This window comes from Lepus europaeus, chromosome 2, assembly GCF_033115175.1.
Source record: "Lepus europaeus isolate LE1 chromosome 2, mLepTim1.pri, whole genome shotgun sequence".
NCBI classification, from domain to species: Eukaryota; Metazoa; Chordata; class Mammalia; order Lagomorpha; family Leporidae; genus Lepus; species Lepus europaeus.
In genome coordinates, this window is record NC_084828.1 from 138,274,849 (window position 1) to 138,295,750 (window position 20,902).

The window sequence follows — 20,902 nt, forward strand, 5'->3', positions numbered from 1 at the left end:
TGGGTTTGAGCCTCAGCCCCAATCCCAAGTCTAACTTCCTACTAATGCACACCTTGGAAAGCAGCAGCTGATGGCTCAAGTACTTGGGTGTCTGCTAACTGAAAGGCCACACCAAACACTGGAGTTAAAGGAAAGGTTTATTGTCGGGTGAAAAACCCGTCAGGCTGGAGGGAGAGGCAAGAGAAAAAAGCAAGAGAGGTCGAGAGAGAGAGCATGTGTGGGAAGCAGGTCCTGTTATACTCTTGCAGGGAGTAGGCGAGTGGGAGCAACGAATCCCATTAGGGTGGAGGTGAGCTGACGCTTGTGGTTGGGCCATTTGGTCACCTGACATCTAGTGAGCCAGGCTGGGCTTGGGACTGAAGCTTACTGTGCAAGATGGCAATGGGGGCCAGAGCCAGCAATGGCACCACAGATAAGACGACACTATTCTACTAACACCAACCATGTGGGAGACCCGGGCTGAGTTCTCGTTCTCCTTCTCTCTCTCTCTGCCTTAAAAAAAAAAAAAAAAAAAAAAAAAAAAGGAAAATAAGAATATCGACATGCAAAACTATGAAAGAAAAGACCATCCTGGTTGCTGACTAATGCTTTCGAGCCTCTGAGTCCAGAGAATAAAGGTCTCTAAAACTGTTTTTAATGTAGAAGGGTAAAAACGAGTAACCTTGGTCTCTTCACTAAGGAGTTGACCAATGGTCTGAAAGAAGGAAGCATCAGCACACAAGCATGAACGCAACCGCGCATTTAAACCTTCTCGGTCCTATCATCCAGGGTGTTCTTCTATTGCTCTCCAGTCACAAGGGCCCGATGACCTTGTCACGCTGAGGAAGAGCTGACACCTGGAGGATCAGCCATTGCTTATCTGTCAGGTCTTTTTTTTTTTTTTTTTTTTAATTTGACAGGTAGAGTTATAGACAGTGAGAAAGCGAGATAGAGAGAAAGGTCTTCCTTCCGGCGGTTCACCCCCTAATTGGCTGCTACGGCTGGAGCTGCACCAATCTGAAGCCAGGAGCCAGGCGCCCCTTCCTGGCCTCCCATGCAGGTGCAGGGGCCCAAGCACTTGGGCTATCTTCTACTGTTATCCCAGGCCATAGCAGAGAGCTGGATCAGAAGAGAAGCAGCCGGGACTAGAACCCTGCTCCCATATGGAATGCCTGCGCTGCAGGCGGAGGATTAATCAAGTGAGCCACAGCACCGTCCCCTCGGGTCAGTTCCTAAAAGGCTTTTGTAAATGAAGCGGTCAGGAGAAGGAGAACGTGAAGGAGTCTCTTTTTTCACAGTAGACAAGGGAAAGATTTCCAAGTGATGTGACTATCACTGGATGTGTTGGGACTCCTTTGATCTGAAGGCAAGTTGACATATTCCTTCTCATCTCCATCATCTTTAGGTTTGGCAGAAAATGGTTTAAAACTCTTAGGGAAGTTTTTAGCTCAGAGGTGAATACGTTCCATTTGGCTTACCACTGAGGCGTTGCCTGACTGGATGGAAAATAATATTTCTGGAGCTCTGTAAATAAATTGCGAAGAGGAGACTTAGCTCAAATTGTATCTCAAAAGAAATCTGTCCAGTTCTAACTTCTAAGTGTACATCATTAGCCCATGCCTCATAGTTTATAATTGCTCCTGCTTGTGTATTGACAGGATCATGTGAATCCAAGTTAGGCAACAATTCACCAACAAATGAGGTACAGTGAGTGTTTGCCAAGCCAAAAATAAAGCTTGTAGGGTCAAAATATTAGGCATTCAATCTGCAGAAATAGGCATCCAAAATTCTCTTGGGGATTACTTAACTAGCTCACTGAACTAAGGGTAAATATGCAACCATGCCATCTCAATAAACACAGGTGTGGAGTATACCTCCTCGCATAATAACTCATTAACTCACACCTGCACTTTGATCACACTGTTCAAAGAAGCTGCACATGTAACTCAAGTAGTGGACAAATTTGCTCCTGCTTTCCTCACTGTAAATGTTTTCCACCATTATTTACCATCTCCTCACGGTGCCAGGAGATATAAGGAAAAAGAGAAAATTCTTTTATTTTTTTAAGATTTATTTTATTTATTTGAAAGAGTTACAGCGAGAAGTAGAGACAGAGAGAGGTCTTCCATCCAATGGTTCACTCCCCAGATGGCCGCAGCTGCCAGAGCTGCGCCGATCCGAAGCCAGGAGCCAGGAGCTTCTTCTGGGTCTCCCACACAGGTGCAGGGGCCCAAGGACTTGGGCTATCTTCTACTGCTATCCCAGGCCATAGCAGAGAGCTGTGTCAGAAGAGGAGCAGCTGGGAATAGAACCGGCGCCCATATGGGATGCTGGTGCTTCAGGCCAAGTTGTTAACCCCCTGCGCCACAGTGCCAGCCCTGAGAAAATTCTTTTTTTTTTTTTTTTTAATTTTTTTTTTAATTTTTTTTTTTTATTTTTGACAGGCAGAGTGGACAGTGAGAGACAGAGACAGAGAGAAAGGTCTTCCTTTTGCCGTTGGTTCACCCTCCAATGGCCGCCGCGGTAGCGCGCTGCGGCCGGCGCACCGCGCTGATCCGATGGCAGGAGCCAGGTGTTTATCCTGGTCTCCCATGGGGTGCAGGGCCCAAGCACTTGGGCCATCCTCCACTGCACTCCCTGGCCACAGCAGAGAGCTGGGCTGGAAGAGGGGCAACCGGGACAGGATCGGTGCCCTGACCGGGACTAGAACCCGGTGTGCCGGCGCCGCTAGGCGGAGGATTAGCCTATTGAGCCGCGGCGCCGGCCTGAGAAAATTCTTATCCATGAGAGAACCCATGCAACTTACACAGGCATACAGAAAATTGTCGGAAGATGGCAAAAAGAACTAACACATAGGTGAAGGAGATAAGAGTCCAGGATAGTTCCCAGCCCGCATCAACAGGATCCAGGGTTCACTTCACCAAAATGCAGGAGGAAGGGGAACATGGCAATTAGTTCCTGCCTGGACATTTAGGACTCTACACAAGTGTGAAACATCCACATGGACAAGTGCAGGGGACATCTGGAGTGAGAATGCTGATTGGAGATTCAAGCAACATTGGTGTAGATGTGTCAGCCAACTCCAAAGTCGGGGGAACTGAAGAGCCAAGGGTGGCAGGAGAATAAATCTGATGAATGCCAAAACTTGAATTGAAATGCCAGGAATCGAAGTGAAAAGGATTTTGTGGTCCAGATCTCCAGTTAATTTTCGTAAGTGCTCCCTGCTGCGTTATGAATTTACATAGGAGATTTTTGTTTTAAATGGAAATTTATGAACCTTGAAACATAGTCATGAAATTCATGCCTAAATTCCTGTGTACCTTCTGCACTGGAGAAGCTAGAAATAGGAGCATAGATTCATGATGTTTCTACATTGGTGCTCTTACTTTCCACGGAGTCATGATTAACCTGCCGACTATGGAACTGCCAAATGTGGTGAACGCCACATAATTATACTTTTTGGAAACTTGGATTCTGTCATATTCCCTGAAGGAGTTTTCCTTTTCATTAAATCTTTGCCTTCTAAGTTCCAGGTTCACTTTCAGTGGTGGTAGGAAACCTGTCAGAAATATCTCTCTTTACTAGATCAAAAATAAATAAAAGTGTGGCATGGAAAAATAACTCATCAACCTCAAAACCCCTCAGAGTACTGTCTGAGCGCAAGACACATTTTTTTCTTTTGTACTCTCCTTCTGTGTTCTGATGATATAATCAATATTTTCTGTCCAAACATGCAGTGCTCTCCAGTCTTAGAAGCCCCTCAAGTCTGCATTTAGTGTCAAGGAAAATCATGCTGTGTGTGACAGACATTTATTTTTCCGCTTCTGTATCTGAAGGCTTCATCAACCTTTAATGAGAAAAGAACTATGGAATAATATCCATAGCAGAGGTTGTAGGTGACAATAGCCTAGAATAAGAAGCTTTACATAAAAGAAGAAAATGGATCCTGCCAGTAATAAATCCACATAAGTACCTATTTGCATGTGAGCACCAAGAACTAATCTGATCGTGTTCTCTTTTCAAAGCAGACAGACATTTCTTCAAAGCAGACAGATGTATTCCTTTGACAAACCTGCATTTGAGCACCAAGTGTCTGCTGAGCAGTGTTGTAGGTCAGAGGCTATACAAGAGGAGGGCCATGGCCCCAGCCCTCCGGGAGGTCCGGGTTCAGAGGGAGATACTGCGTCATCCAGTTCACAAGAAGTCAGTGTGAAGCTGCCGGGCTCCATGCAACCCTTCTATTCTGTGCATACTGTCCTTGAAGTAGTATAAAAATGGAACAAATCATGTCACAGACATTTAAAATAGGAAAATACTTAATGGTTATTTACAGCAGAGTTTGTCAGAGTTGCTTTACCCTCATTGGCAAAAAAAAATACAGGTTTATCATGTACCATATGTTTTGTATTTATTTTTCCCTTAAAAGCAACTATATTACTATTATTTTAATTTAAACTTCTTTTTTTTTTTTTTTGACAGAGTTAGACAGTGAGAGAGAGAGAGAGACAGAGAGAAAGGTCTTCCTTTTTGCCATTGGTTCACCCTCCAAATGGCTACCACAGCCAGCGCTGTGCTGATCCAAAGCCAGGAGCCAGGTGCTTCTCCTGGTTTCCCATGCGGGTGCAGGGCCCAAGCACTTGGGCCATCCTCCACTGCACTCCCGGGCCACAGCAGAGAGCTGGCCTGGAAGAGGAGCAACCGGGACAGAACCTGCGCCCCAACCGGGACTAGAACCCGGAGTGCCAGCGCCACAGGCGGAGGATTAGCCAAATCAGCCGCGGCGCCAGCCTAATTTAAACTTCTTGAGAAACAGAGAAACCATGACAGACAGAGAGAAATCTTAAATCCAGTTGTTAACTCCCTTGGCTGAAACATGAGCTGGGAACTCAGTCCTGATCTCCCATGTGGGTGGCAGGGACCCAATAGATTGAGTCATCGCCCACTGCCTCCAATCTGCACATTAGCTGGAATTTGGGATGCCAGCATCCTAAATAGCAACTTAACTGTCGTGCCAAGCATCCACCCTACATTGCCTTAAATTTATTTTATTTATTTGAAAGGCAGAAAGTTACAGATCTTCCATCCATTGGTTCACTCCCCAAATCTCAGGGCTGGGCCAGGCTAATGCCAGGATCTGGGACCCCAATCTGGGTCTTCTACATAAGTGGCAGGGCCCCACCCTGCTGCCTCCCAGGGTGCAGAAAAGCAGGAGACTAGATTTGAATGCAGAGGAGCTGGGGTTTGAACCCAGTGACTCTGACATGGGATGTGGACACCCCAAAAGCAACTTAACCTCTGAGCCAGATGTGTCCTCTCCCCATATTACTTTAGAATACAAAAATGCTGATTAAAATGATGAAGTTGTTGTGTTCTATCCTCAGTAGGTTGTCTTACACACCCCAATTTGCAGACCTTCTTCAAGTTAATGAGGCAAAAACAATGGATCAAGCAATGAATTTAAGTTACACAAGTCAGCCAGGTAGTTAAGCATCTGAACTATGACCACAGAGATCCTGGGTCTCGTGACTCCCAAGGTGGTACATTTTTCTTACATAATTTACAAACACACATTGAACCTTGATCATGTATGCAATAGACACGCACACAATATTTAGTAACCCTAATCCTCAAGAGGGTCCAGAAGTGGGGTCCTGGAGAAGAGTATAGATGCTGCTCTCTTAAACAAAAGGCATCAATTGTCCCCTGAAAACCGATCTCTCTGGAAACAATTTACTTGCAAAGAGAATCATTATTCCTTCTGAAGAATGTGGCACTCCTCACGAGGTTTCCTAAATTTCTTTACTTGCCAATTAACTTGAACTGAACTGTGGGCTTCTTTGTGGTTTCTCAAAACAGTTCTCTTAGCTAGTGTCAGAAAGTGCTGGTTCAAATCCTTATTCAAAATTGCATAAATGAGTCCTGGCAGCCAACCCTTGGGGGATCTTGCCCACCACTGAAATCTCGCTGGGCAGACACTGAAAGGCAATCTTGTGCACAAACATGACTCAGACACTCTCATTATTTTCTCAAGGCCACTTCCTTATTTCTTTCAGTGCTGATTATTTATCTTAGTTCCCAGAAATTTGGGGGCAGGCTCCACCCCATGCAGACCTACATGTGTGTCCCTGATTCCATTTGTCATTGCCATGGGACCCCATACATACAACTTGAATCCATGATCTTACACATGCAACATGGGCATTGCATTTAATGACTACTTGTTTTTCCAGCAAAGATGAAAAGGGAATGATCATATTTTACCTTTGTTGGGAAAGAAAAAGAAGTGTCTTCCCAGCAGAGGATACACATACTACGTATTTCATGTTTCTAATTTTTTTGAATACTAGGACTAACAAAACATGTATGATAAATACTTTATACTTATAGTAATGAGTTTGCAACTGAACATACAGTTCATTTGTTCTATTAAATTTTGCATTCATAAAATTATAATTAATTAATATAGCATGCATTTATTTCCTATCTCTTATGGATTAATACTCAAGTTATGTTGGTAAAGTACATGCTTCTCAGGCAAGTCCAACGCTTCCCACCTCTCATACTTGTGAATCATTTTTCCCCAATGCCTCTACATTTTTCTCTTCTTTCAAGACCCAAATGACTCTACACCTTCAAAAAAAAATAAACAAATAAAACCCTTCCCCCTCTGTCTCCTACCTTTTCCAGGCAGAAAGAAGTTCCTATTTCTTGTCACCTATTACATTATATCCAGTATTAGGTGCCTTTATGTACATTTTTTCTCTGTGGGGAGACATGAAGCTGTTTGGGACCTATGCCTGGGCTTGTTCATTCTTGTGTTCCCCAGTTCTGTGACTGATGCTATGCTCATCATAGGATCTCAGTAGATAAGTAGCAGTCATGTGAATGAATGGCCAATACCCAAGATAACTCATGAAATTCTGGTATCTTATGTTAGAATCGTCTACGTTTGAAGTACTAGGAATCAGGAACACATTTTTACCCACTTCCCTTGAGGCAGAAGTTAAAAGAGAAGAGAGAGCCACAACTAATGATTAAGGACATAGAACGTGTGAAGCATATACTATTTTATTCTCCAGCAAGTTGTTAAACAAACATGTCACAATGTTTATTCCTGAAATGAGTTATTCCTTCTTTCATTCTTCTTCCTTTCATCCACTTCTAAAAATTATAGCAAAATCTTGTATTCACTTCTTAATGACATGTTTAGTTTATTACTTTTTAAAAAAGATTTATTTATTTATTTTGAAAGTCAGAGTTACACAGAGAGAGCAGAGGCAGAGAGAGAGAGAGGTCTTCCATCCGATGATTCACCCCCCAATTGGCTGCAACGGCTGGAACTGTGCTGATCCGAAGCCAAGAGCTTCCTCCAGGTCTCCCACGTGGGTGCAGGGGTCCAAGGACGTGTACCATCTTCTACTGCTTTCCCAGGCCATAGCAGAGAGCTGGATCGGAAGAGGAGCAGCCAGGACTAGTACCGGCACCCATATGGGATGCCGGTGCTTCAGGCCAGGGTGTTAACCTGCTGCGCCACAGCGCTGGCCCCCTAGTTTATTACTTTATACTCAGAACAAACCAGTCAGATAGGTGAGTGGCAGCCACATGAAGAAACTGAGCCTTGGAAGGATGAGTCCATTGGCCATTGACCCCTTTTATACCTGCATCAAAGCCCAAGAACAGCAGCTGGGAAGGACGGAGATAGGAGAGACCCCAGGGTCTAAAAGGCATAGAACACCATTATTTTACAACTTTTGACTTCAATGACCAACTCTACTTTTTTATATGTTCTCTTTGGCTGATTTTTCATTTTTACAAATTGTTTTATTCTAGTTACATTGTGTTAACTTTTATGTCTCTTGTCTATATTCTTGAGACAAATAGCTCATTTATTTTCTATCTTTTGTTCCCCTAAAAAAATGCATGTAAGGCTATAAATTTCCTCTAAGTAATCATTTGGTTTTTATCCCATTGGCATTAACAGGGAATGTAGTATACACTTCTCATTTCTTTCCAAACAAGATAAAATTTCAAATCTTATTTCATCTTCAATCCCAATATTATTCAGAAGAATGCATAATATCTCCAGTGGATATACTTATTTAACTATACCTTTGTATTAATTTCTAATCTTATAACACTGCAGTAAAATGTATCACTTTTTTCTAACATGATCAAATAATTGTGATTTGTTTACTTTGGAGGGAATATTTATTGAACTGTGTAATGGTTAAATATGTCAAAACTTTTATTCCATGTAAGTAATTTCTTTGACATTCTAGTATTGCTTGGATTAAAAGAAAATAAGTTTTAAACTTGAGACTAAAATTGCTTCATAGAACCAGGCCAATTCTGAGAAAGAAAAGCAGAACTATATACACACAGAAACTTAGACGATTCTAATGTGAAGTGCTAGAATTTCAAGAGTTAGCTTGAGTATTGGACATTCATATATATATATATGTGCATATATATATCGATATAGGTATATAGATATAGATATGGTTTTAAAATACTTTTCGAAGTTAGAAAAAGACTTTTATAAGCTAAGAAAAAGGGAGACAAAAACTGTTGTTGTTATTCCAGGGTGCTAAAGAGCTGAGAACACACCAAGTCTTCAGGACTTGAGAAGATCAAGGCCAATTTTTAGCAAGCACGAGTTGATACTTAGTGTCAGACTGTTGGTCAGAGACTCATTTTCTGAAAGTGTGGTCCAAAGGACCAGCAGCATAGACATCCCCTGATAGCATAAAAATGGAGAATTTGGAGCTCTACTCTAAATCTACAGAAACAAAATCTGCATTTTAACAAGTTCCCCAGATTATCTGGTTTGTCAAATGTACATTATTAACATTTGAGGAGCACTGGGTAGAGACTGGTAATCTCTCTTCCTTAGTGCAGATTTCTTGGCCCAAAGTTGAGCTTCCAGATGGAGTCAAGGGGCTTCTGATGTATGGAGAAGCCTGTGATAAAACCTGTAAATTAAGTGCAGCCTGAAAGTGATGAAAACAGGCAAGACAGATGGGTGAGAAACAGCAGGAAGAGAAAAGATGAAAGGAAGTGGGCATCCCAGGGGTGAACTGCCTCTGCAGCTTAGGTGGAAACATCAGAATTTACCATTTCCCATGTCCCAAGACCTGGAAGTTTGTGGTCTAGAGATTGAGGAACATCCTTTCATACCCAGAGAAGACTTCCTGAATTTGTCTTGAAGCTTCAAAGCATAGTTTTTAAAAATGAGTTTTGATGAGTACAAGATATGATAATTATGCCTTCAAATTTTACTTTGGAAGAGTTGTCTAAAATTGAAAGAATATTGAATGTCTATAAATTTAATCTTTGCTTATTGAGGAGATTGTACTGTCTAGATTCTAAAGATTTTGTGTAGACAAACTATGGCTTCTTTGTTCTGGACTTTTAAAAAAAGATTAAATTGAAGTGTTAATCCTAGTGAATTAATGAAATAATTCATAGGAAAATGACAATCGCACAGCATTTGAGGAATCCCAATTTCCACTCTAAGAAGAATCCTTTCTACAAGAGTTCTGGCTGATGATGAATCAGCACAAACTTTTCAGAAGGTGGGGAGATTTTTCACATCGTAAGGTAGCCACTCCATTGTAGGCTTGCCCACCATAGAAGACAGATGTCTGAGTCTGTGCTATGCTTCCTTTATAATTCTAGGCCTAACCTGTAACTGTCCCCAACAAATCTAAAGGCTCAAACTCACAACACTTTTTAAAAAATATCAATTCCGGCCGGCGCCGCGGCTCAATAGGCTAATCCTCCGCCTTGCGGCGCCGGCACACCAGGTTCTAGTCCCGGTCAGGGCACCGATCCTGTCCCGGTTGCCCCTCTTCCAGGCCAGCTCTCTGCTGTGGCCAGGGAGTGCAGTGGAGGATGGCCCAAATTCTTGGGTCCTGTACCCCATGGGAGACCAGGAGAAGCACCTGGCTCCTGCCATCAGATCGGTGTGGTGCGCCGGCCGCAGCGCGCCTACCGCGGCGGCCATTGGAGGGTGAACCAACGGCAAAAAGGAAAACCTTTCTCTCTGTCTCTCTCTCACTGTCCACTCCGCCTGTCAAAAAAATATATATATATCAATTCCAACCATAGGTAGGATTGAAAAGATCATTAGCCCAGTCTTCTGGGACTTGGCATAATATCTCACCTGCAATTGGTGACCCCCTTTGTCTCACTTGTAATAGGGCAGATATGAGTGGATCTTATTTCCCAGTAGCAGAGAATCATCAACACTTGGAGTAAGAAGGGCCCCAGAAGAGAGTACCAGTCAAGATTCATGTAGTAAAAGGGAAACCACGTGGCTGCTGGCAGAGCATAACTCAGGGAATTGGGAGAACAGGTGGTAGAGAGCTGAAGAAGCAAAACAGGGGGCAGTGAGCAAACAGACAGTGATTACAGAGAGTGCATGTGAACCCCAGGACTACACAAACAAAGGGAAATGAATGTAGAAGGACTTGAGAGGGAACTGCTGGGCTGAGATCCAGCTGCTTTCTCTGAGAGATGCCATGAGGCTGATGTTGTAGAAGAAAACAAAAATAAACAGGAAAAGAAGCTGGATCCAGCTGTCAGAACCATGGTGAGGAAGCATCACTGAGCTGCAGCTACCAGATGAGCAAACAGTAAGCAGCAAGTCTGTCCCTCCTCTCTTGCTGTCCAGCCTCTCTGTGAGACTTCTTGTTGGCAGAACCCAATAGCACCGGCAAAAGGATCCATGGCTGGATGGGGCTGGTGCTGTGGCATAGCAGGTAAAGCCGCCACCTGCAGGGCTGGCATCCCATATGGGTGCCAATTTGAGTCCCGGCTGCTCCACTTCCAATCCAGCTCTCTGCTATGGCCTGGGAAAGCAGTAGAAGATGGCCCAAGTCCTTGGGTCCCTGCACATATGTACACCTGGAAGAAGCTTCTGGCTTTGTGTCGGCCCAGCTCTGGCTGCTGCAGCCATTTGGGGAGTGAATCAGCAGATAAAGACTTTCTCTCTCTCTCTCTCTCTCTCTCTCTCTCTCTAACTCTGCCTTTCAAATAAATAAATAAATCTTAAAAAAGAAAAAAAGGAAACACGGCTCGTGGAGCCCCAGTGCCAGGATCCCAGAGCCTGTGGTTTGAGGCTGAGACACTGGTTTGATGACTGACACCAAGGACACTTGCCCAATACCACCTTTCTTCCACATGAGATCCAGCACATGTAAGAGAGTTGTACACAACCCCACATAACGGGAGCCCAACCAGTATTAGCAGGCATGGGTATGCTGAAACATGACAACTAAAATCTACATTTGGCTGGTAGAAAACTGCCAGCTGGCGTTTTCTATGGCAGAAAATTTTTATAAATATAGTAGTTACCATTCACGTATAGGGGATCTGTTCCAAGACCCCCAGTGCACATCTGAAACTGTGGATAGTATGGAACTCTATACATATGAAGAGAGTTAAAAAAATTCATGGAAAATAGAATTCAGGGATAAATTTATTATGGTGAAAACATTTTGGAATACATGGATAACTTTTCATAATATGCATTTTCTGTGAACTTTTTGAAGACCCCTCATATATGCCTATGATAGTTTCATTTATAAATTAGGCATAATAAAAATTAACAGCAATAGTTAATAGAACAGAACAATTGTAAAAATATAGTGTAATAGAAGTCGCTTAAAACTCATGAATTGTTTAGTTCTAGAGTTTTCCACCTCATATTTTGGTGATGCAGTTTACCATGGGTAACTCAAACTGCAAAAGGTAACACTGTGAGTGAGAGAAAACTAACATGATGGATGTGTCTAGACGAGACATTTTCAGTGTATGTGGCTTGTAAAGTCCTCTGGTTACAGCAATCTGTGTGATTTCATCAATTGCCAAGCAATAGAATTATGGTTATGTATACTAATACTAAAGGTCGGATCAACTGTGTGGTTACAACCCTGAGCCTCTTGTCATATAGGCACAGTCTTCATCGCTTGTTGTTTACATGATGTATCTGTGCTCAGAAAGCTCAGAAAGTATTGAGCTTGAACATGGCCTGTTAGTGCTCTACTGGAGGCAAGGAAACAAAACCCAATAGAGTCACTAGGAAAAATATACTGAAATGACCAAACCCAGCCAGCTCAGATGCATATTCTTCATCCTCAAATCTCTGTTTGCTTTGGATATCAGAAATGATTTATTTTCAATCACCTAAGAGGTCTTAAAACATTCTTGAATGGTCTAATACAGGCAACAAAGCCTAGGGAGTCTGGAAAATTGAATCTAAGCTTGGCTACCTTCAGGATGACCTTTAGCAAACTACTTTAGTGTCTTACAAGGATAAAATGTTTATTTATTCTACTAATAATCATGGAGTTCCTACCTTGTGCCCTGTACTAATAAGGGTTAAGGACCAGTGGGGCTTTCTGCCCTCAATGAGCTTTTCATTACAGTGTGAGAAGGCAGAAATAAACAGATAAATATAAGAAATATTAGGAGGGGGTAACCATATGGGGAAAAACACAGCAGAATAATCAAGTAGAGAATGAGGAGGAGAATCTTTATGGAGTGAATAGGGAAGGCCTGTGCGCTAAGGTAACATCTGGACAGTTATGTGAGGGAAGGAGACGCATGTGGATATCTGAAAAAGCTTCCCAAAAAGGAGGACCCAGAGGGCAAAGGTCCTGCAGTGAAACACTCTCAGGGAGGACGGTGCGAGCCGAGGGGGCATGCATTCCATGAGGTCAAGGAGGATCAGGAGGCGAGAAGTGTGAGATCAGATCCTGCAGGGCCTTTCAAGGCATGGGAATCCATACCAAAGTCAGGAGCAGAATAATAACATGAACTGAATTATTTCTAAAGAATCACTATTGGGGCAGGTGGCAACGTAGAAGTTGTGATGTCACTTGAGACACTCGCGTCCCACATCGGAGTGTCTGGGTTTGAGCCCCGGCCCTGCTTCCAAATCTAGTATCATGTTATTGTGCACTCTAAAAAGCAGCAGTTGATGGCTTAAGTACTTAAGTCTCTGATACCACATGGGAGACCTGGATTGAGTCAGTTCCTGGCTCCTGGCTTCAGCCTGGCCCAGCCCTGACCATTGCAGACATTTTAAGGAGTGAAGAGTACAAGGGAGTTTCTCTCTCTCTCTCTCTCTCTCTCTCTCTCTCTCTCCCCATTCCCCACTCCCACCCTCTCAAATAAATACTATGAAAAGAATCACTATTGTTAGGGGAAGAATAAATCTGGAGACTATTGGGGAGAGAGGGCAAGTTGGGAAGCTGTGATAATGGATTGGATAAAAGTTACTGGGTTGGAGGGGCTGAGCAGGGTGTTGGATTCAGAGTAAGTCTTGAAGAACAAGGCAACAAGATTGCCATTGTACAGTGAGAGGAGAAGTAAAGGTGATCCCAAAGTTTTGGCCTGAGCAGCAGGAAGAATGGAAATACCGTTACTGAAAAGAGGAAGTCAGGGGGAAGGGCTACCCAGTTACTGTAGGCTGTTATGAGATAATAAATCGGTGCAATAAAAAGAAAATGGAAATGAAGCTAGCATGATTCTTGGCCCACAGGAGGTAGTCAATTGATCTTAATCCCTTCCCTATGCCTTGTAACACTTCTTTGTTATTTATTCTTTGGCTTTATTCACTACCCACACACAGCTGCCCTTTTATCCAAGATTAAGCTAAAATGGTCCCCCAGAACAGTGTGGCTAGCTAGCCATCACCCAGAAACCCCAGCAGACTACAGTCTCAACAAGAACAGGTAAATTGCATTCTTAAATAAAGAGAAACACTGGATACCAAAACAACCTATGGTGTAATACTTCCAGTGCCTCAAAGTACTGAAGGTACTTCAACATCCTAAAACTTTCCCTGCTTGTCATTTTTTTTTTTAGCAATAATTCTGTGAAGAGTGAAAAATAGTATTTTGTAATCACTTTTTTCTTAGAATTTTTGAAGAAATGCTAAGGAATTGAAAAGTTATCCAAAAAACTGTCAAAAATTTCACCGAATGTGTATTTCTTGGCAAAGTTTCCTACTTGTTTTTATCCTTTTATTTAAAATTTATAGTGTTATATTAAAATGAAATAAGTTCTGTAAATGTTTATGTACTTGTGTTATGTAGATATGTCTTAGCAATATTTTATCCAGTGCCAACCTGAAATACAACCACGTGAAAATAGAGGCATATAGTCTACATATAAAAAAGATAAGCTCAAGTCTTTAAAATTCTTTATTGCAGATTCATTTGAAATGTCAGTATTCAGTTCACATATCTCTATACTCTTAAGAATCATCAGCATTTAATTTATGAGTGTTTTTAGTTGGAAAGAGACTGCTGCTTAAAATTCAATTCAATCCCCTTGATCTGAGTTGAGGAATACTTATATTGTGCACTTTTCCCAAAGCCCTCCATTATGCCCAATTTCCCATAATTAATCTAATCTTTAAAACCAAAGTAGACTGTAGCTTCCACCACTTTTCCACCCTTACCCAGAGACAATAACACAGAATAAAACAGAGCCCAGGGACAAATAATGCATTTGCCCCATGGATGCTATTCCTGTACCCACAGAGAGCATCTAGTGTTATTTGTGACTTTATGGAGCTTTTAGACCTGGGAACAGTGTGGTTTCAGAAATAAATCCTGTAGCAGGACAAGGAGCAGCCAGGAGCCCACTGTTGGTAGGAAGAACACAAGAGCAGTGCCGCTTCCCTTCCAGGAGTGTGTGTGTAGGGTATGCTGCAGAAAGACCAAGCACCAAGCTTTGCGAAGGAGGCATGGGAGCAAACAAGGACTTCCCTTTCTCCTTGGCAAAGGGGACCATTGGCAGGAGCAACAAAACCCTTGTAGATGACCTGGATATGTGAATCATGACACTTAGTGCTAAGTTGTGGTATGACAACTTAGTACTAAGCCGGTTCAGGCTCTCCAAGGTACATAGGAGGAAGCAAATGTGTTGAGCAAATATGCCAATATTTAGTATTTCACGCAGCAAAGTCATTGACACTAGCTGTGGGAAACCCAGAGTTGACCATACAGTGTTTTGTTCATATGTTTCCAAGTCCAGCCAGCACCGCGGCTCAATAGGCTAATCCTCCGCCTGCAGCACTGGCACACCGGGTTCTAGTCCCGGTCGGGGAGCCGGATTCTGTCCCGGTCACTCCTCTACCTGTCCAGCTCTCTGCTGTGGCCCGGGAAGGCAGTGGAGGATGGCCCAAGTGCTTGGGCCCTGCACCTGCATGGGAGACCAGGAGAAGCACCTGGCTCCTGGCTTCGGATCAGCGCGGTGCGCCGGCCGCAGCGGCCACTGGGGGGTGAACCAACAGCAAAGGAAGACCTTTCTCTCTCTCTCTCTCTCACTGTCCACTCTGCCCCCCCCCCTTTTTTTAAGTACAATGTACTCTTTAATCATATTTCAATGAATAATTCAACAAATGAAATGCATTAAGACATCATCAATTTTGAGGTGATATTATAATACTTCATAAAAACTAAGTATATTTTCAATAACTAAGAAATTAAAATATTTTACTTAGTTTCTTCAGTGTCAAAAATACCAAAGCAAAATGTTATCAATATTAATAATTAAACTCTAAAAGTATGCATTGAAATAAATTTAGTTTTAAAGAAATAATTTTTCCAAGTTCTTAATGTTTGAAAATCCTCATGAGTGCTTTCCTTCTCAGAAACTTATATTCTGTTTTCACGATTAAAAATTATTTGCCTTGATTATAATTTAAGAAAAATCACTGTATTTCAAAAAAATGTTACAGTATTACTCTTGTAAACTATGCCTCCTGTTTATACCACAGAAGCTCAAACACTCACGGTGACACAGAAAATTTCCTTAGGACTTGCCAAAGTTTCTATTATAAAAGAGGCCATATTGGATTACTGATCTGTTACCAGAGAGATACAGTAACAGCTCACTATGTCCAAGATATCCATGCTTGAATATTTCTGAATGGAGTGTAATTTCCTATAAGAAATCCTATCTGTTCAGTGATAGCCCCATTAAGAAAAATATCATTGATCCAATACTTGCCCAATTCATTCATAAATGTGATAGTACTACAGAAAGTTTACAGAAAATGGAATTAAACTATAAGTTCATTATTGGTACAAAAAATTTAAAATCCATACATTTAAGGAGTCTTGAAAGGTTTCATGGAATATGCTTATCATGAAAAAAAATCTACATATGGATTTCAAAAATTCTTTCCACCAAAACAAATTTATCTTACAGTTCCTTTTTTTCATGAATTCTTTGAAGGACACTCATATTTGGATTAGAAATTCTCAAGGAGGGAGTCAGCATTGTGGCACAGTGGGCTAAGCAGACACAGTTCTTGTTCAAATCCCAGCTGCTTAGCTTTGGAACCAGCTTCTTGCTAATAAGTCTCAGAAGAAGGTGGAAGATGGCACAAGTGCCATAAATAAATAAAAAATTAAAAAAAAAAAAAGAAGTAAGCATGTTTCCAAGTACAACTTTCCTAACCCAGCACCAGGGAATCGTTTCTCTCCAGGAAGAATCTACTCGTTTTCTCAAGAACCTACATCTGCTTTCCTTTATGTTTAGCCCTGTGAGATCCCTGTTTAAAGGAAGTAGCAAGATTTAGCCAAGTATCCTTATAATAATTACCAGCAGTTTTAATTCTACTGATACCAAGTCTATTTTCCAATGGGGAGAGTCATAGAGCCATAGCCTTTGACATCCATGAGAAAGGGAACTGGTTGTAACGGCTCTGTTTTTGAATTTCAGGGATAGTCGCTGTTCTCTTCTGCGGAGTCACACAGGCACATTATACCTACAACAATCTGTCATCGGATTCCAAGATGAGGACTAAACAGGTAAAAGCTCTCGTTCCTCGGTGTTTGGGCTATGTAGTGATTCTGGCAGTGCACCCAGAAAGAATTTCATTCCTAAAGGGAGAAAGTAAGCTTAAGGCTTCATTATGGGTTGGATATTTATAGATTTTTTTTCCCTCCAGGATAACCATTAACAATTCTCTTGGTAAGCAAAAATATAGTTATAACAGTCCCTCCTGAGAGATGTGGACCATGGACTGTCAGTCTTGAAGATGAAAGGCCTACTGTCAGTAATAATTCACCGTCACTTACATCTAAAAGCATTATAAAGCATGTAAGATGGGGTAGTTATAGAGAGAGAAGGAAATGAGGAGGAATAAGGAAGTCATGTTTGGTCTTTAATTGGGTACTTTTGCTTCCAAGCAAACTCAACTGCCAGTTGTTACACAAGCAGAAAGTTTCCCCCTTATACCAAGAACACATTTGCTTGGATATTTTCCCATGAACACACACACACACACACACACACACATATATATATATATTCCTCCCATAAACACTTGTTCTGCAGCAACTCAGGGCCAAGCACTGTGCAAGGTACCAAGAATACAAAGACAGATTATATATGACCCAACCTTCAAGAGTTCATTGATGAGAAGATAGATGTGTAGTTGTGTAATGAACACACAGTCACAGTGTGCTAGTACTGTAGTGCAAATATCTGAGTAGAGCATGTGGGGAGCATTTAGTGGAGCGTTGTTTCAGATTTTGGATTGGGATGGTCAAGAGAATGTTTCCAGAGCTGATGTCCAATCTGGAGGATGAACTGCAAGTAGAAGTTAACTAGGTGAAGATTTGGGACTAGTGGGTGATGGAAGATGGCAAAAAAGGCATTTGGAGGTCAAGGGATCAACACTGACCAAGTCTCTTCAGTGGTTGACTGAAGCTCTGTAAATAGTTCAGTGTGGCTAGTGGAGGGGGTAAGCACATGGGCTACAATGAAGGAAGGAGGGGCGGGACCATGCATAACAGCCGTGGACCAACTTACGAAGGACGTATGTACCTGGTGGAGAAATTTAGACTTTATCCTAAAGGTAATGAAGAAATGCATTGTCTCCCAGTTCTGGAAGCCGGAAGTCTAAGATCAGCTTATTGGCAGGATCAATTCCTTCTAAGGGCTGCAAGGGGGAATCTGTTCTATTTCACTTTCAGATTTCTGCCAATTTGTGGTGTTCCTTGGATTGCACACATATCATCCTGATCTCTGCTTTCATGTTCCCACATGCTCACTTCTTGTGTGGCCATCTCCAAATGCTCGCCTTGTTAATAAGACACCAGCCATGTTAGGTTAGGGGCCCACCCCACTCCACTAAGATTTCATCTTAACTAATTACATTAGGAACAACTCCATTTCTCAAAAAAGTCACATTCTGAGGTACTAAGGGTTAGGACTTCAAAATATAAATTGGAGAGATGGGGTGGAGGACACAATTTGGCTCATTACAAGAAATTATTAAGGGGTCTTAGAAGTGCTGTTTTAGAAATATCACTCCGGTAGCCATGGAATCATGGAGAGAACGGCATTTGTATCAGTTTTTGCTGTATAATAAAGACTCATACAATTACAATGGAACCCAACAGTACACATTTACATATCATATACCTGCAAGGTCAAGCAGTTTTGAGCTGAGTATAACTGATCTCATTCAAGTATCTGTGTGTTTATTGTGGGCTTTATTCTAGGGTAGGCTTGGCTGGGGCACCTTTACCAATACCATGTGTCTGTCCTGATTCCCCTAACAGAAGAACAAGCCTCTGCTTGTATCACATATCCTAAATATCTAAATCTATGACTCAATCCCAAAGTTTAGAGGCTAGTTAAGCCCATGACCCACTATGGGAGAGTGCTGCAAAGTTATAGGACAAGGAAGCGTGGATATAGGGAATGATGAAGAATTGGACTGGATGGTGAAAGTTATCCCAAACTGTGAATACAAGAAGAGAGGCTCCTATAATATGTCCAACAGTGCTGAGAACATGTGATGTGATATTCGGGCAGTAGGGTGGAGAAAGCAAAAGTGACACCAGAGCAAAACCTGGACATAGCCAAGAATTCTTAGCTAGGAGCTCTTGAAGGCTTGCTTTAAAGCTTTCTAAAGTAGCTATTGCTTTCATCCCTCTCTTTGTCATGCGCCAAGTTCAGCTGGATCTGACCCTACCTCCATCTGCCCAGACACTCTGCACAATCACCCTTCCCCTCTGCCTATCACCTCAAATGGCTTCAGAGAATCACAAAATGCAACTACAGAAACTTTAAACAAAAACAAAATAAAAACATAAACAAACAAAAACAAACCCTAAAAACATGCCACAAGGCTGACACTGTGGCATAGCAGGTAATGCTGCCACTTGCAGTGCCGGCATCCCATATGGGTACCAGTTCAAGTCCCAGCTGCTCCACTTCTGATCCAGCTCTCTTGTGGCCTGGGAAAGCAGTAGAAGATGGCCCAAGTCCTTAGAACCCTGGAATCTCATTGGATACCCAGGAGAAGCTCCTGGCTCCTGGCTTCAGATCAGTGCAGCTCCAGCTGTTGCAGCCATTTGGGGAGTGAACCAGTGGATGGAAGACCTCTCTCTCTCTCTCTCTGTCTCTCTCTCTCTCTCTCTCTCTGTGTGTGTGTGTGTAATGCTAAATTTCAAGTAAATAGATAAATATTAAAAAAAAAAAAAACTGATGCCAATACTCAGAAATCCCTAATATAGAATCTTCTAGGATCCTTTTAATTACAGAGACAACTAGCATTCTCCAGGGCTTACAGGGAAATGTCTTGGGCTGCTTTTTCCTGGCCTCTTTTGGTTTTCTGAGCATTTGTATTCTGGGAAGCTGAACCCTGTTTAGGGACTTGCACTTTTAAGTCATGCTCTCTAGACTGCTCTGCAGAACTTCAAAGACAACTCATCTCATGGTGAGACAGCAGCCCAGCACCTAGGGGAGACAAACCAAAATCAGTGCCCCACAGCCTTCTGTTCTCCCTCTGAATGGCTTGACAAGAACTCCCTGATGGGCTGCCAGGATCCATCGGATAGCACTACCCTTTAAGAAAGCAGATTTTTACAAGTTCCTTCTTCAATGCCTACCCCATTCCCTGTTTGCCCTACAGGCTTCTTTCCTGGGCACCTGGAACATGGTAGCTCGGAGAATAATGAAGGATAACTCTTTCCTCATTGCTGTTCTGACTCAGATCTGTATGTTTTTTATTTCTTTGTCCTCTCATAATATATGCATACATAGCAGTATACATATTTATACACACATGCATATCTGTATATATATCTACATATATAGCGCATTCTCCATAATATAGAAGCTGAGGTCACCACTTTGAAATAAATAGAGCAGAGACCCTTGGTCACATCTATACCAGTGTAGCAAGCAGGATTCAAATGGCACATGGGAAACCAACTACAAATTGTAGAGAAATGCTGAGGCATAGAATATAGAGACTGCTACTATGCACTTCTCAAACTAGGAAAGGCTTGGAAAACATCCCATGGCTGCCAGGCTCAGTATCTACCTGTGCATCTTCCCACAATGGGTTCATGCTGTCTATAGGAGGACCTGCAATTACACAATCTCTTTGCCTCTCTTCCCAGGACAAGCTATGAAGTCAATTAGTGAAGTCTAGGGAAAATCTCTGTAAATGAACTTTGTGTTGTAAAATACAAGTGATACAATTTACAGATGAATTTTATTCATCAAGTGTGTCTCACACCAGCTAATCAACTAGCTATCTGGATCTAAAACCTATTGATAATTATATATCCTTTATAGCTTCAAGAATTAGAGTGCCTCCTTAAAAGTGCATTTTTACTTTAAAATACATTTTGCAAATTATCAGGACCCCCTAGATGTAGATGAATTAATTTTTGCTCCAACATATTAAAAAAACTATGTGTGAGGTAAAAAAGCAGCATAATAGAGACACTGTCATACTATTACTCACAACAAAGATTTAAATTTGAAACACCAAAGCATTCTGCCAAACAGCAGATGAACACATGTGGCAGTCCATTTCCCCAGTGTGCAGTGGTTCATTGATTGCGGATGTGCACTTCTCGTCCTAGAGATG

General features: G+C 42.0%; 1 protein-coding gene across 1 annotated transcript in view; it reads left to right on the top strand.

The window, feature by feature from the left end:
• The window catches only part of SLC9A9 (solute carrier family 9 member A9), a 625,461-nt gene that overhangs the window by 304,703 nt on the left and 299,856 nt on the right, over positions 1-20,902 (top strand). Inside the window, exon 9 of the mRNA XM_062213558.1 lies at positions 16,726-16,814. Within this exon, the coding sequence (XP_062069542.1) occupies positions 16,726-16,814 (89 nt within the window). The remainder of the gene's footprint in view (positions 1-16,725; positions 16,815-20,902) is intronic.